The 15,316-nt window shown below is 37.4% G+C and overlaps 1 protein-coding gene across 3 annotated transcripts in view; it reads left to right on the top strand.

The window, feature by feature from the left end:
- Positions 1 to 15,316, top strand: part of COL19A1 (collagen type XIX alpha 1 chain) — a 204,881-nt gene that overhangs the window by 92,304 nt on the left and 97,261 nt on the right. For all 3 annotated transcript variants that reach the window (XM_040598686.1, XM_040598687.1, XM_040598688.1), the window contains 3 exons: positions 333 to 386; positions 8,439 to 8,492; positions 9,191 to 9,226. In XM_040598686.1, coding sequence (XP_040454620.1) covers positions 333 to 386; positions 8,439 to 8,492; positions 9,191 to 9,226 — 144 coding nt within the window. The remainder of the gene's footprint in view (positions 1 to 332; positions 387 to 8,438; positions 8,493 to 9,190; positions 9,227 to 15,316) is intronic.

The raw sequence follows: 15,316 nt of genomic DNA, 5'->3' as shown, positions 1-15,316 counted from the left end.
CAGTGTAAATTTCTGTTTCACCACCATGTTCTCGGAGCACTGTGAGAACCAAGAATATTTTCCTGTGGTGAGTCTTTATGGATGTTCAGTGACACTGTGAAGTACAGACAACTGTAGCTCGCAGAGTGCTAGGCATTTTTCAGAGGCATTTATTTGGAAAGAGTTTCTGTTGGAATGTAATAAATAGTTTTGCTTGTGCAGCCAGCAATGTATATGTAGCACTTCATGTAGAACAGACCCTAATCTTACAATATTTTTCTTACAATATTAAAAAATGTCATGGGTTAGTATTTGTCTTGTATATATAATAACATAAATATTAATTCTTGTAGGGTGAAAAAGGAGATAAAGGAGAACCAGGACCAGAAGGCATTCATGGAAGAGAGGTAAACTGAATGATAGTGAAACAGTCAAGCTACAAACTTTTGGGAAAGTTGCTTAGAAAAGCTTTGCTGAATAGTTTTTCTGAATCCTGTATCTGGATTCCAGTCCAAATGCCAGTCATTCCCCACAGAATTTGGACAGTCAGGTTCAGATCCCTCTGTGAGATGCTCTCTGCCTTCAACTGTGATGCTTTGCAGCTGGAGACCCAACAGCATCCTGCACTAAAAACTAAACCCAGGTTGACCTCCAGCTAGGTCAAGGAGGAGACAGGAGGTGAAGATGGGGATAAAGAAAACCTCTGCCTCAATTTTATTTATTTATTTGTTTTTAAATCTTGCTTTTCACATCATGCTGGTTGGTCATTTTAGTATTGCATTGAAAGAACCTCTGATTTTCTTCCTTCTCATCTTGGTTTAATATATAAAAAATAAATTTAAATTTGAAAATAAATTAGGCAAAAGTGAGGTTTATTACTTTGCATGTCTATAGTGTTAGCTCAGGTTCAAGCTTGAATGTGAACCCAATGATCAGGTTGATCCAGTAGTTTTTAAGGCACAGATTCATACATCCCTCAAATACGGACCAGGTCAATTAACTACGTAGGCAGTGAAATCTGGCAGAGAAAAAAAGTGAAATTTTAACTCAAATTCTCTGTTACATGAACCTCATGGCACAGCGGGTGACCCATGGCTCTCACCCAGGAGTGGCTAGCAGCCTGTGTATTTTGCTTTTCAGAAGTCAAGGGTCCAGGCCTAGCTTTACCCTGCCTCCAGAAATGCCCTCTTTTCCAGCAGGTTGTTATAACTATGTAATTACAACACTTCTTTTGTCCTTTGGATTACTATGCACACTGTAACCATAAAAATACTTTTGGTATTTTAGGTTACTATAATTTAATGCTAGGTAAATGAGCTATTTTTGACTAATAGTGAAGGTCCTCCATGTGAAAATATATACTATGTACTGAGCTGGATCTATGTTTAGGTATTCAAAGAGGTATGTTCTTGTAGCCTGCTTGTCTGTGAAGGTGATCCATGTACTTCAGTCATGCATAGCATACATTCTGACAGCATGGAAAAAACACATCTCCGTTTCTTTCCATAGCTCTGGGGACATTTCTCTGTTGGTCTTACATGATCTCCTTTACTACATAGGATCTTGTTCCATAAACCTTTTAGGAAGAGTAAGGTATTACTTAGGAAGAGTAAGGTATTACGAAGTATCTAGAACATATTTGACATAGTGGCACTGTGAAAGTGTAAAATCTCAAACCTACTTTGAAATATTTACTGAACTGTTGTAATGTGTCAAGAAACGGTAGATTATCATCATGGGAACTGCCATTAAGACATTTTGGAAGTAAAATTGTACAAGGCTACATAACATTATGTTGTTTGAATCCACACATATTTCCTTTTTAACAATATTTACATAAAATGCTTTGGATTCGATTAATACTGTACATGTACACTGTACAGTACATGCCAGTCATTACGCTTAAATTTAAAAGACTGTGTATCGCTGACTCTTGGTCACTATCAGTGTCTCTCAGACTCATTCCATGTACAGAGATGTAACATCTGATATTTCTGAAACAATCAGGTTAATATGCTTACATGGGTGTAATCTGCAGTGCTGCATAAAGAAAGTCTGAAAACACTTAAAGCCAGCAGGATGGGCTGCTGGCAGCTGTTGTCTCTGCCTGGGGGAGTGAGGGCTTCCATACCCACAAGTGAAGAACTTGCAAAGGGTGACTGAACATTTTACCTTGCACAAATGGTAGAAGCATATTTTAATTTATTTTAGTCAAAATAAGGAAACAAAGTATCACAGTACAGTTTTGCTTGCTGTTACTACTTGTGTTTTCATAGCTGTACAAAAAGTTCTTGCTAGAATGAAGTTGCATGAATGACAGTGGGAAGCCAGACCTGATTTGAAGGCTAGGCTTTCTGTAACAATGAAGGGATACCTGAAAAGTTTAATTCCCTCAATCCTCGCTGGTTGTGCTAAATGGGTCAGTTAATCTCATTGAGAACCGGGTTTGGATGCAGGAAGTGTGAATATATTTAAGTGCTCTGCACATCTCCCAGTTTGTCACTCCAGGAATCTGAGCCAAGATCTACAATGCCGTGTCCCAGTGTGGGACATTATTCAAAATCCATCTGACAGCATGAATACTTACTATAAATACCAGTAATGTGGTTGCCATTGTTTTTAGCTTCTTAAGGAGTAGTTATAAATAACTTAATATATTACTAATTTGTTCTTCCATGGTATGTGTTCACATCACATATGTAAACAGGTATTTGCTTGTATAATATGAACAGCCAGTTTGGTTAAGTAATACCTGTGTTTTATCCCTTGAGACTTTTTTAGCCACTTGACATTAATAATGCTATTGTTTGTGTCACTGTAACAAGTGTAGCTTCGTAGACACGCTGTCTGAAAGAAATCCTGATAAATATAGTTTCTTCTCCATCATGCTTATATCCCAAAAGGATTAAGGAAAAATTTGCAGTACTAACATCCATGACACTATCTGTGGAGCAAGATCTATAGTACATTCATATGCTTGTCAGTTGAAATGGAAAGAAAATCTTTAACATTGAAAATTTTAGACTCTTCTTGGAGTCATGTCATTTTCCTGATCAGTGGTGCAGGTAGGAAATGAATACCGTGGGACACTACCAATTAATGTTTTGCTGACACAAATGAAATCTTACAGCAAAAGTAAGTGAAAACAGAAAATTATGATTCATATCTATCAACATGTGTCATGCGTGGCTAGAGGCAGAACAGTGTCTTTCTTGCAAATTGTAAAAAAAAAATAAAAAAAATTAAAAAACTGTTAAAAAATCTGAAATTCTAATAAATATAATCTCTACAGCATTAAACCAAGCGATTCAATAATTATCTTTTTCTGCTGCTGGGAAAAATGATACCCTAAGTGACTTAAAAACTTCTGTACATCAATTGTTGTTTACATACCTGATGTCAAAGAGTGGATCTCTGCAGTTCAGTTAGCAATGAAAAAAAAATCCCAGGTTTTCAATGGGAAGATGGAAAACATATCAGACCTTTTTATTTTTATGGTTGTGGGAAAAAGGTGAACAGAAGTATGAACATTTTTAAAGATGTCTTGATATGACAGTAACAGTTGTTTGCCTTCACACCCTCATGGCCTGTGTCTCTAATCTTCAACTCTCTTAGTGTCAGCAATGTAAGGAAATATTTGGATAGGAAGGGAAGAAATCCTACAGCTTGAAAGGATGAAGTTGGTAATGGTATTAAATGATATCTAGAGTTTGAGGATTCTGTTAGGAATAAAAGTATAAGGAGAGAGTAGGCATTGCTCCAGGATCCAGAAAATTCTAGTAATGTAGCAATTTGAAGTTTTTGAATGACATTAATGAGAAAAGAGCAATGACAATGTTTAAAACTACATGAGAGTACTGAAAAATAGTGTATTGTTTGAGCTTTGAAAATACTTTGCTAAATTAGAAAAGTTATCCCAACATATACAGCTTGGTGTTGTACAGCTGACTCTGAAGCTGTTGTTTTAATTTAGGTTTTAAGGCTCCTCTGTGGAGAAAGTATAGTTCTGTTCTCCTACTTGTTAGAGTATTTCCAAGTTTTATTGCTTGGTAGAGACTGTTGATTTGATCTATAATAATCTGGTTGCATATTGTTGGTTATTGCTAGATTGTTTACTGTATTTCCATTATATTTGATATGTTATTCTAGCAGATTTTAACCTGTTGTGAGATCTAACCAGGTTAATGCAGGTGAGGGAATTGTACATAATGAATGATGTTTTTCCAAACAGATATCTTTTAGAGTGAAAAACCTGTTCTCCTCAAAAGATTTTGCCACTCTTACAGCCTCAGAGATACCAGCCTCCATGCAAACCTCACCAGAAGTGTTAGAAGACTGGGTCCACAGCCTTTTCTCAGCTGCCATCAGTTAATTAGCCACAGCTGGGAAATATCTGAGAAGTCCACTAACCTTTCACCCTGAGACAAAATGTTTACCATAACAACAGACATGAGTTGGATAAGAGAAGTCTGGAAAAAAAAGTACCAAAATAACTGAATTTGTTAGCTTTGCATGAAATTATCAATAAGAAAACTCTTTCTAGAGTTCAGGAACATTAGCAAAATTGTTATGTTAAGTGTTTCCTCCAAGTAAAACATGCTCTTTATGCCCTAATGTTTTACTTGATGAATTGTGACTTAACATACTCGTAGCAGGTTCACTAAGGCCTAAGAAAACCGTATCGTACACTGAAAATTTTCTCAGAGAGTGAACGAGCATTGTATGAGATTGTTACTGGTTTAAAAGGAAAATTCAAATAGGAAAACCATTGCCTTTTATGCCAGTACTGTTGGGACACCCATTAAAAAAATCCCATAATTTGAAGAATCTGTGAAAACATGGTCATTTTTAGAGCGTTAAAGCACAGTTGCTGGGTTTTCATTGTTTTCTTCTCCTAAACCCATTGGTTTTGTAGGCTGAATAAAACTCTAGTAAGCTAATATCATGGAAAAGTCTGGTTACATATTTGTCAAAAATACTGTCAACCAATATGGTAACTTGTCCTTTAAATTTCTTCCACCAGAAGAAATACCATTGTCATCCCATTCCAAACAAAAAGCCTGCCTCTAGTTTAATCTGTCCCGTTGGCCCCGATTTTGCTGACTTTACACCCTTATTGATATTTGTTATACTTGTTCCAGTAATTTCTCTGTTGGTTAGCAACTGTAACACAGTTCTATATTCTATATATATTCTATATATTCTATATATATTCTATATATAGATACAGATGTAGATATCTCTAACTTTTCTCATTTCAGCCATTTCTGATGTTGTTGTCTGTTAGCCTTGAGTTGGCCTTATACATGCATATCCAAATGCTTTCCACTTTGGTGTCCATAGAGGAACCATGATGTAAGTTTATTCTGATCTGTAGAAAGACCAAGCTGTAGTCCTTACTGAGGAGAAAAAGTACCAGCTGAAGAGTGTTCATGAACTCACAAATGTGTATTATTGTATTGTTCCCAAAAAGTTAGAATTAGATCAGGGTAGAATTCAATAATTCATTTAGTCTCTGTTATAAGAGCTGCTGAAATTTTTACTCAGTTCTTGAATTTCTGGCATATCTGATAACAGACTCCTTGGATCAATAGAAATTAGTTCATTGTTTTCAAAATTGACCGCGTTCTCCTAAAATATTGCAGGAAAGAAGCTTTTCTAATTTAACGCTTAATCTAAAATAATCCAAATTATATCTGTTTAGATAACCACATCTATTTTACTGAAGCATCCTGTCCTGGACTCTGCCAGAGACAGGAGGCTGTATTGTACTGCAATAAAAGGGGCTACAGATCCGACTTAGCACAGGAATTCTTACTTATGCCATTTCAGAGACAGCAACAGATACACCTCTCAGCATCTTTACAAGCGTGGCTGTAGGGAAGAACAGACATGGTACAGTACCAGATGTGGTTTTGCAAGCATTCAGTATGTCTAGGACTTACTAAGATCATAATATTTTTATAGATACATAATGTGTAGAAGAACAAGTAATACTTGTGATGGGATAACCTTTTAAGCAGATCTTATTTTTACTGATACTGCTTTTCTTTCTTGGGGTTTTAAACTGCAAAGGAAAGCTAATTCAAGTATTTTATAATAAATAGATAAAAAAACCTTCCTTGGTACTCAGAAATCCTGCTTCAAACACTCCAAGGCTTGTTATCAAATATGTCATTTCCCCTTGTCCTTTTTATGTGAGGTCAACTTCTGTGGTTATAATCTCTGCAGCAGCTGTCAAACTGCATGCCTCACTGAGGTGCACTGGAAGAACACTACTAAAAGTTTTAAACAAACCAATTAGGGAAAAATGAGGTTCATAGTTTGACAGTGCATGACTTAGGTTCAGTATCTTTCATCTGCAATTGTCTTTTCAGTAGAGACACACAGATATATTGCTGTCTGTGAGCTGCAGATTTATGGGTTTTTTACCCTTATCTTTCTCTTCTCTAAGTATACAGCCTCGCAGCTAATTCTTAACTTCAAAGCTATTGCTCCACTGCTGATTTGCTAATATTTTTTTTTCATTTTTATTTTGATCCAAATCCATACAGTTTGCATACCTGAAAATTCCCTAAAATGGCATTTTAGAATATGGAGTCGTTGTGTTTCAGACTGTGTAAAGGAGGAGGTGGAAAGTAAAATGTAGTAAGTGGAGACAATATTAAAACTGTCATAAATATGCAGATTGTAAAGAGAAAGGAATTTTTGGCCTGGTTTTTGAATCCATCTGCCTATTACATTTTTAAAATCCAAACAGCAAAACTACTTCTGATTTAACTATTGCATATTTGGCAAGCTTAATAAAGGAAAAATCAAAGCTAAATCAGGGGTATTTACAACAACCACAAATTTAATCCAAAGTGGGTACTTAAATGCTCATATAGTTCTAAATGATGTTCCTTCCAGATGGTGAATTAATATAATTTTAGCAGGAAGTGAAGTTGCACAAATATGTAGTATTTAGAACACTCACTGATTTCATGTTTCTGTACCCACCAAGGCACAGATGTTACTTATCATTTTCATGCCAGTTGTCTCTATCTTTACAATTACTGCAAACTGAGGAAGAGAGTTTGCAAGGGCAAAAAGGGGGCTGGGAAGAACTTAAGTTAGTAAACCCTAATTCAGATGTAGATGAATCTTTTCTGTCCTTGACCTATTTAACTTCCACAATAGTAATGATGGTAGCCTAGTTGTGGAGCATCTCATTATAATTTGGTCCTGTATTGCCTACATTATAGCCATTCGGTTTCTAAGTAAAAATTTTGAACCTGTAGAGCTGTCTCTGACTTGGAGTGTATGTGCTTTCCTGTCACATGCCCTAAAGCAGTGATCAGAGGGAAGGCACAAGAACGTGTCTTTGGGCTTGAACAAAAAGGAGTTCCTGGTAGGTTGGTCCAACATCAGAATTGAGTTCATTCCCTACTGCAGAATGACTTGAATTTGCTGGGCATATTTCAGAACCTCTTGATTTTCCATTTATTTTGTAGCAAGGAGAAGACAACAAAGATTGGGCTGGGTGCTAAAGATTATGCTTTTTTGGGCTGCTTCTGGTGAGATATGTTAGTGGAAGAGCTGTATTGTAGATATTGTAGAGGGAAAAATCAGACTAGATGTAAAGAGGAAATTTTTTACAATGAAGATGGTGAAACACTGGAACGGGTTGCCCAGAATGGTTCTGGATGCCCCATCCCTGGAAATGTTCAGGGTCGGGTTGGATGGGGCTCTGCACAACCTGATCTAGTTGAAGATGTCCCTGCTTGTTGCACAGGGATTGGACTAGAAGACCTTTAAAGGTCCCTTCCAACCCAAACCATTGTATGATTCTGCAGTTGTGAAATGCTGCGTATGTAATGTGTAAGACTAGGCAGTGTTGTCTGCTTCTCCAGCTGTAGGCAGAACTAAGGAGGGAGTTATTGAGGAACCAGTTATTTCTTTAATTACCTTTTCAAACACTGGTGAGGATTGGAGTGTTGGAGAAGGCGCAGCAGCTCTGAGCTGTACCCTGCTGTAGCTCACCAGCTCCGCATTGTTACATGAAACAGAATCTGCAGCTCTCTGTCCACCTCTGCCGCTTTCCAGATTTTAGCAGAAGTTAACTGAATGCACTAGTACTTTCTCTAGTATTCTATCTTTGTTAGCCATGCAAGACACAGACCTACTGGGACTGCAAAGGAACTTTGTATTTTTATGTGCTACTTGCCCTAACAGGGCACAATCAACTAGATAGTTCAGCTTTCTATGTTTAATTACATGTTAAAGACACATGCAGTATTTGATAGATGTTTCTCTGTTCAGAAAATAATGAAAATAAAGAATTATGAGGTAGTAGTACTAGTAATGGGATAGTATTTTAAGGCTTAGTTCATTAATATATGCTAACCACAATACTACAGGATTTTGTCCAGCTCTTTCCACAATTGACGACAAATAATGCATTTTTCTTTTTTGCCCAGGGACTAAAAGGTGACCCTGGTAGTCCTGGTGTGCCTGGTGCTAAAGGAGAAAAGGTACTTCTTTATCTATAAAGTTGTATGTGTGAGTGTGCATAATATTTCTTCAATATTGAACATACTGCCTTAACTATATGTGACAAACACCCACTGCTGCCATTTGTGTGTTCAACGCCAGCTTGAGCGTTGAAGAATATGAATACAGGCTTACTGTAAATACGAAAGATAATTACTCTTTCTTACAACAAATTTTGAAAGGAATTCAGAACAGGAGCCTAAATTCAGTGTTCTGAATTGCTCTGGTGATCTGATTTGCTCCTATGGGACTGAACCTGAAGGTCTCATAAGGCAATTCATATCTCAGTGACCTAATTCTGTGAACGTTGACACAGGCAGATGTCTTTACGTATGTGAACTTGTCACATTGACTTCAGTGGCTGCATTGTGCATATAAGCTGCATCTTGTAATTTAAAATATGCAAATGTGTTTTGAAGGATTGGGTTTTTTTAAGCTGTGATTCATTTATGCAGAAGCCTGTCATTTTTTATTTCCATTTAACCTGTAGTGAACTGTCTACATCTATGCCATTACTGAAAAAGAGTATTTTTCTGCTCATATGTTTTTGTAATCAGAGCATGTGTGATGCTTATACTGGATTTACTTCTGCCGTGGTATATATCCTCTAAAAGGCATAGGGGTTTAATACATAGAACTAAAGAGATTGCTGGTTTACTTACTCTCCTGTTTTAATTAGGGAGATGCAGGACCTCCAGGACCAACTGCCTTGAGTGTAAGTACATGTGAAACAAAAACAGATGAAAGAAAATCACTGAGAAATGTTGCAGGTTTTAGCTTACTTGCAATATAAATACTTTTATTGTTAAATTTAAGAGCAGGTCCCTCACTGTGCAGTGCCTCTGCATTTCCTGTAGGAATTGTGAAGCAGGGAAAATGGAATTTTATAAATATAGAGAAAATAAGCATATTTAGAACATCTCATTTCCCACAAAATGCTAGCAAAAATATTCTTTTTTAATTTGTTCTATGTATAGATATCATAAGCTGGTTAAAGTCAAAGAATTCCCTTGTTATTTTTAGTGAAAAACATTTTTAAGTAAAAGCTTGGAAATCTAAATAATGCTTTTTTAAGATATTGTAAATATTCTATTGCCAGGTTATTTTATTAAGTACTTAGTTATGAGTGCAATGCCCTGTGTACAACAGAGTATTATATATACAGCATGCGTAAGTTCAAATTTGACACAGAGGACCCTATTTTCAGAAAGTTAAGGATGTGGGGACATATCCAGATAGATGTGAGGGTGCCACAGCTCCTTGTCCTCAGGTCCAACTGGTAGCAGGGCTGAGCCTGCATTCCCAGTAGGTACACAAACACACACAGAGACATGTCTGGCCACACAGGTCAACAGAAGTGGACACACTCAGCACTCCCACAAACAGCACCAACAACTTCATCCTGTTACTTTCTCTGACTGATCATGACAATGGTCTGGGAATAATAAATACGTACATATATACAATGTATATATTCACCTACTTGCTAGCCAGTCCAGCTTGATATTCACTGCTGATGTCACACACGCTCGCACTGCCTGTGCTCACTCCATTTTTGGGTACCACAAAGACATTAGACCATTGTCTTTTATGAAACACGTCATCTGCTTCTGGTTTCTTTTATTACACGATAATGCTGCTACTGATAATAAAAATAATTTAATTAATTTCAGTATTTGCTTAATTATAGTCCATTAAAAAGTCAGTGATTGGATATGTCAAATATTTGAGAATAACATATGCTTCAGTATGAAGCATTCTTTTTCCAAAAAAGGAGGTTGCAATATTCTTTTCACACCAAATAGCAAACTGTTTAGAGTTTGTCCTTTCAAACACTTGCAGAGTTATGTGTCGTGGTATTCACATCTATACAGTCTTTGTATCTTACTTAATGCCCTGATATGCATAAAAGACACAGTCTGGAAAGGAAAAATAAACGCAACATTATAATGATGAAAAAAATAATGTACTAGATTCTAGTGAAGAACAATATTTTGATAATACAGGTTTTTTAAAGTTTCTACAATTCTTAGAGGGAAAAAAGCAGATAGGTATCTTTCCTTCTTTATAGAAAAGGTCTGTGTATCAGACTCAGGAAGTTGCAAATTTGGTCACTAATTCATTTATTCCCTTTCATGTAATTTAGCTGAAGAAAATAAAATGTGAGGTCAGACATGACGATTAGTTGTCTTTTAAGTGTCAAGGAGACTTCTTCAGTATGGATCTAACCGTTACTTTGTGAGGATCTGGTATGTGCCTGTGCACCAGAAAGGAGAATTGACCTGCATATTAGTTGTATTGTGGCTAGATAGTGCTATAGAGATGGTGGAAGAGGTTTTTAGTTTCCTTGCAATGATCTGTGCCCCAGGCATGTATGAAGCCTGAAGAGAAATGTCCCCAAAACTCTCCAGGGCAAGTGCTGCTTCATAAAAGTAATAAATTCTGTCTGAAACCAAGTGATTTTGCTTACAAACTGAAATGAGAAGGCGTCCCATTAAGGAAAGTCCAATTGGGTAAAAACAGTTGAGAATGGTGGAAGAGAGCATGGCAAAAATTAAAGCAAAGATAAAAACTCCCAAATCCCCAGGCTGTAGTTCCACAGCATAAATAGCTCTTCTCCCAGACTCAGTACTATGAACTACTTCTACACTATTCATATTAGCCATGTAATCCTAAAAAAACTGTAAAACTATCATTCATAGTGTAAATGATTATACGTTGTCTTTTCACCCTCTTCATTCCCAAGACCATAGCAGCAAGCATCTTCATTAGATCTGACAAACATTGAAGGTTGTAACCAGAGACCCATACTGTAAAAATAAATTCTACTTTACAGTTTCAAGATTAAGTTGCCATGTTTTATGGTACTTATGCATATTTTCTGTTTTATGGTATCTTGGTTTCCTGAAGATAAGTTAGTACTGTGTCCCAAGATCAGTGGCTGTTTGCTACGGTTCATGTCTCGCTAGAGGTAAACAGGGCCAATTCTGTCCTTCAGCTCTTGAATATACAGTCAAAATGTGTGTTGGAAGAGTTAACAGTGAAAGATTTTTAATGAACAGCCTTGATTCTAGGATCGTTGCTGCAGTAGATGGATTGGAGTAGATCTTGCTTCAGATAGATTCTTACAGGCCTTGACGGGATCATGGAAATAGAAATAGGATACTTCTGGAGATATGACACAGGAAAAAGAATTGAGAATGCCTATTTTTGGGGTGCTATAGGACCATAGAATGGTCCTTTTGAGCATTTCTTGTGTAAATGATGAAAAAATTATTACATCCATTTTGATAGCACCACCTGGATATGTTAGGCCTGTTTTGGATCCATGCATTGTCTTTGGTCACAGCTGTGGACACTCAGCTTTCCTGAGAGTTATACTCAGAGGCTAGTAGTGTGATATCAAAAATCAGAAGCTGCTTTCAAATTGACTGAAGTTACTCCTTCTGTATCTTAAGTGGTTCAGTTTCGTAAAAAGGACTGTCAGAGAATTACATTTCTTTGATTATAAAATGCTGTGCAAATGTTTCAGTTGATTCGGGCACAGCAAGCTGTTTCTGCATTGGTACATCCACTGATGGTTATCTTTACACTTTCTAAAAGGAAACATTTAAATTTTGGTAAAGCACACATGAGTCGTCAGAAGGATGTTACTAACTGGCGTACTGAAACTTTTTTTTTTTGCATAACTGCTAACTGAGAGAAGAGACAAGAGTGAGTGTGAATTGGTTTAGCAATCTGAAGACAGGTTACGACACTGTGGGAATATATGGCCCAGCAGGAAGGCTCTCTCTCAGCACCACTGTCAATAGTTATGTGTTTCTGTTGGCAAGAGCTAAAAGAAGATGAATTACATGAATGGTGGTGGCTCGGGGAAAATTCAGTCTTCAGAGTTGTTTTATTTGTGTGACTTCTGTGTGGCTGTGACTGTTATGATATATAATCATGAAAGGAAGATACATATCTCACTGTGAATAAGTAGTAGGTCAGATAGTATCAAGGTTCATTTGTCACTGAATGAAAACTTACTATGTCAGGATCATTCATGCTGTTATCGCCAAAACGTGACATCAGTGTTTCAGTTATGAACCCTATTAAAAGTTTTAAAGTGTTCCATTCATTTGGGACTTATGCATAACATGATAAATTTATCTTCTACTTACAGTCATTTTTAGTTTTTTCTAATGTGAAAAGGATTTCTTTCTTTTTATCAAAATGCAAAATGAATTATTATGCTGAGGACAGGGGGGAAGAGGAGTAAAAATAATGAAACACTGTTAGAGCCAAGTCCAAAATACATTTGGGGAGGGAGGAATTATTGAAAGGAACTTGTTTTTGCTCAAACTGGACAGCTGAGCATGGGTCATCGACCTTCTGCTCTCGTGCAATTGCATATCAAGACACGTGGGAAATGATGGCATTACAGAGCTCTGCTGCCCTATGCAGCTCTTCCATTCCTGTGTATTTCCATAGAAATCGTACATTAGTGGAATAAGTTGGAGAAGGTCTACCATATATGCTGGTATCACCATAAGCTAGAGTATCAGCAGCATCATGTGGGGCCAGAGCATTTTCCCCACACAAAGACCTGCACCATGGTCCTGTCCTCAGCATGGGGAGTGTGAAGGTGGCAAAAGACTGAGACTGCTTCACTGCAGTCATTCCCAAGCAGCTGGTTGGTGGTACTTCAGTCCGTGGAGAGTTGTCCATAGTTAATCTACAGAAGAATCTAACAGTTGTAGAAACTCTTGGGTTTTCATTTGTCTGTTCTATCGGTACCTGTGAAAATCGAAAAGGCATCAGTGAACCTGTGTCTAAATGTTTGGTCATCCCTGATGTGTAGGAAATCCTGTGCTGCTCAAAAGCTCAGCAAGCATGCTCTGCCCTCCATGAAAAATCATGGAAGAGAATGAAGTTATTGGTACTTGGAAAAAAAAGCTGTATTTTTAAAAGTGTTCAACTGACAGATGTAGCCATTATAGTCTCTGTAAGGAATGAGGGATACTTGGAGGCAGTATGTATGGCAGAATTCATAAATGCCCAAGAGCTGTAACAAGCTGTCAGGTGGATGCACATATGCCAAACCACAAAACCGGGGAAATAATACTGCTGCTTTTTAAGATGCAAGAATGATTTTATGAATTTGTAATGGAAATTTCATAGCTCAGAAAAAGTGTGTTGCTCTGGGAAAGAAAGCAGAGCTTTGAACATTTCTGCTTGATGTCAGTTAGCAGAAAATCTCAACTGAAATCCTAGAGTGTGTACACACTTAAAACTTCTCACTTGCAGCAGTAGCAGAGAACTCAGAAGGAAAATTCTGTGTGCCTTACTATACGTTTCTGCAGTGAAAAGAGATGGGATTAGAATTGCAGCCTGTGGGTTTCTATAAATTTCTTTAAGGCAGGTATGGAAGTCTTGTTAATACAATTTCATCATTCTTGGTTGATGTGAACTAGAGGTGGAGGAAAAGAAACAGCATTGTAGTGCAAAATATGCTAGGCTATAAAAAATACATGAAAAAATTATAAGCTTTATGTAAAATCCTAATGAAATTAGTAATTTCGCTAGTTCTAAGTGTATTTGTTTGATTCATGCATTATTTTTACAAATACATTTAGTGGCTTGGATTGTTAACTTTGACATATATGTGCATAATTAAGCACTTTTGGGAAGGAGATGAAGTTTTTCTGTGGTTCCATGGAGTCAGTTAACAGTGCACAATTCAAGATATATGTATTGGTTTTGTCTCCTCAGTTATGGTGGTAGTTTTGTGGGAGTAGTCCAAAGTCATGATTGATTCTTATCCTTTTTTTTTGCTGTCTTTAATTTCTCTGGTATGTTCTTTCTGAATTGCTCTGTAAATACTAAATGTCTCTTTTCTTTAGTATTTTTCCAGTGTCTTATAATACATGCTGGGAGTATATTTTGAACTTTTCTCCCTAATTATGCCAACTTTATGGAGAGCAGTTTAGTCTTTAAAGGTTTCAGTTCCCTGATAAATTGTACTGTAGCCGAGGACCCTTCAGAGAATAAACCAAAGGGATTATACTGCTCTGTTCTGTGGTTTTGTCAAGATGTGGAATTTAGTGGCAGAAGCTGGGGACTGTTTTCTGCAGGGGCACAGCTGGCTCTGCAACTTGCCCGCTCTGGTATCCCCAGCTTAAGCCTGTGCATGCCGTGTCAGAAGAGTGACAGGTGAGGGAAGGTAGTGCAGCCATCTCTTGTAAAATATATGGTAACTATTCCTCTTGACACTCGATATGCTGCTTTTAGTTCCTGAGGAAAACAAGCATCCATCCGTACGTTCCTGTGAACCTATCCCTTTCAGGAGTTATAAAATAGTCATCCAGATGGCACCAAGTGTTTACGCAGCAGCCGAGGCTTAAGTCAGTCACAGACAGAAGTCCCCAAGACTTGCTTACTAAACAGATAGTTGAAATGTTGGCTCCCAGGTCTGGTTATATCGAGCCGAATGAAGCTGGCGCACAAGTGCGGCGCGGAGGCGGCTGTGGGAGGAAGCTGCAGGTTCAGGCCTGGGCAGGCTCTGCCGTCACTTTTGGCTTTCCTCTCCCTAAACAAACATCAGCAACAGATTACGCAGCTTGTCCCTCAGACCTTCAGCAGTTATGTGTGTAAAGTTAAAATTCACTTTTGGCAGCATTGCCTAGGAATTTCATAAATTCATTTGATGCATTACTTGAGTCATAGTGTAATTATTTGGCATTTATACGGAGCTCCAAAGAGGAGGCATTTGGTATCCCAGCATCCTTGCTGTTGTAGTGGGCAACAGTATTTTGGATGATTC

This window comes from Falco naumanni, chromosome 6 (genome assembly GCF_017639655.2).
Source record: "Falco naumanni isolate bFalNau1 chromosome 6, bFalNau1.pat, whole genome shotgun sequence".
NCBI classification, from domain to species: Eukaryota; Metazoa; Chordata; class Aves; order Falconiformes; family Falconidae; genus Falco; species Falco naumanni.
The sequence above is the reverse complement of the archived record's forward strand: the minus strand, read 5'-3'. Positions and strand labels throughout refer to the sequence as shown.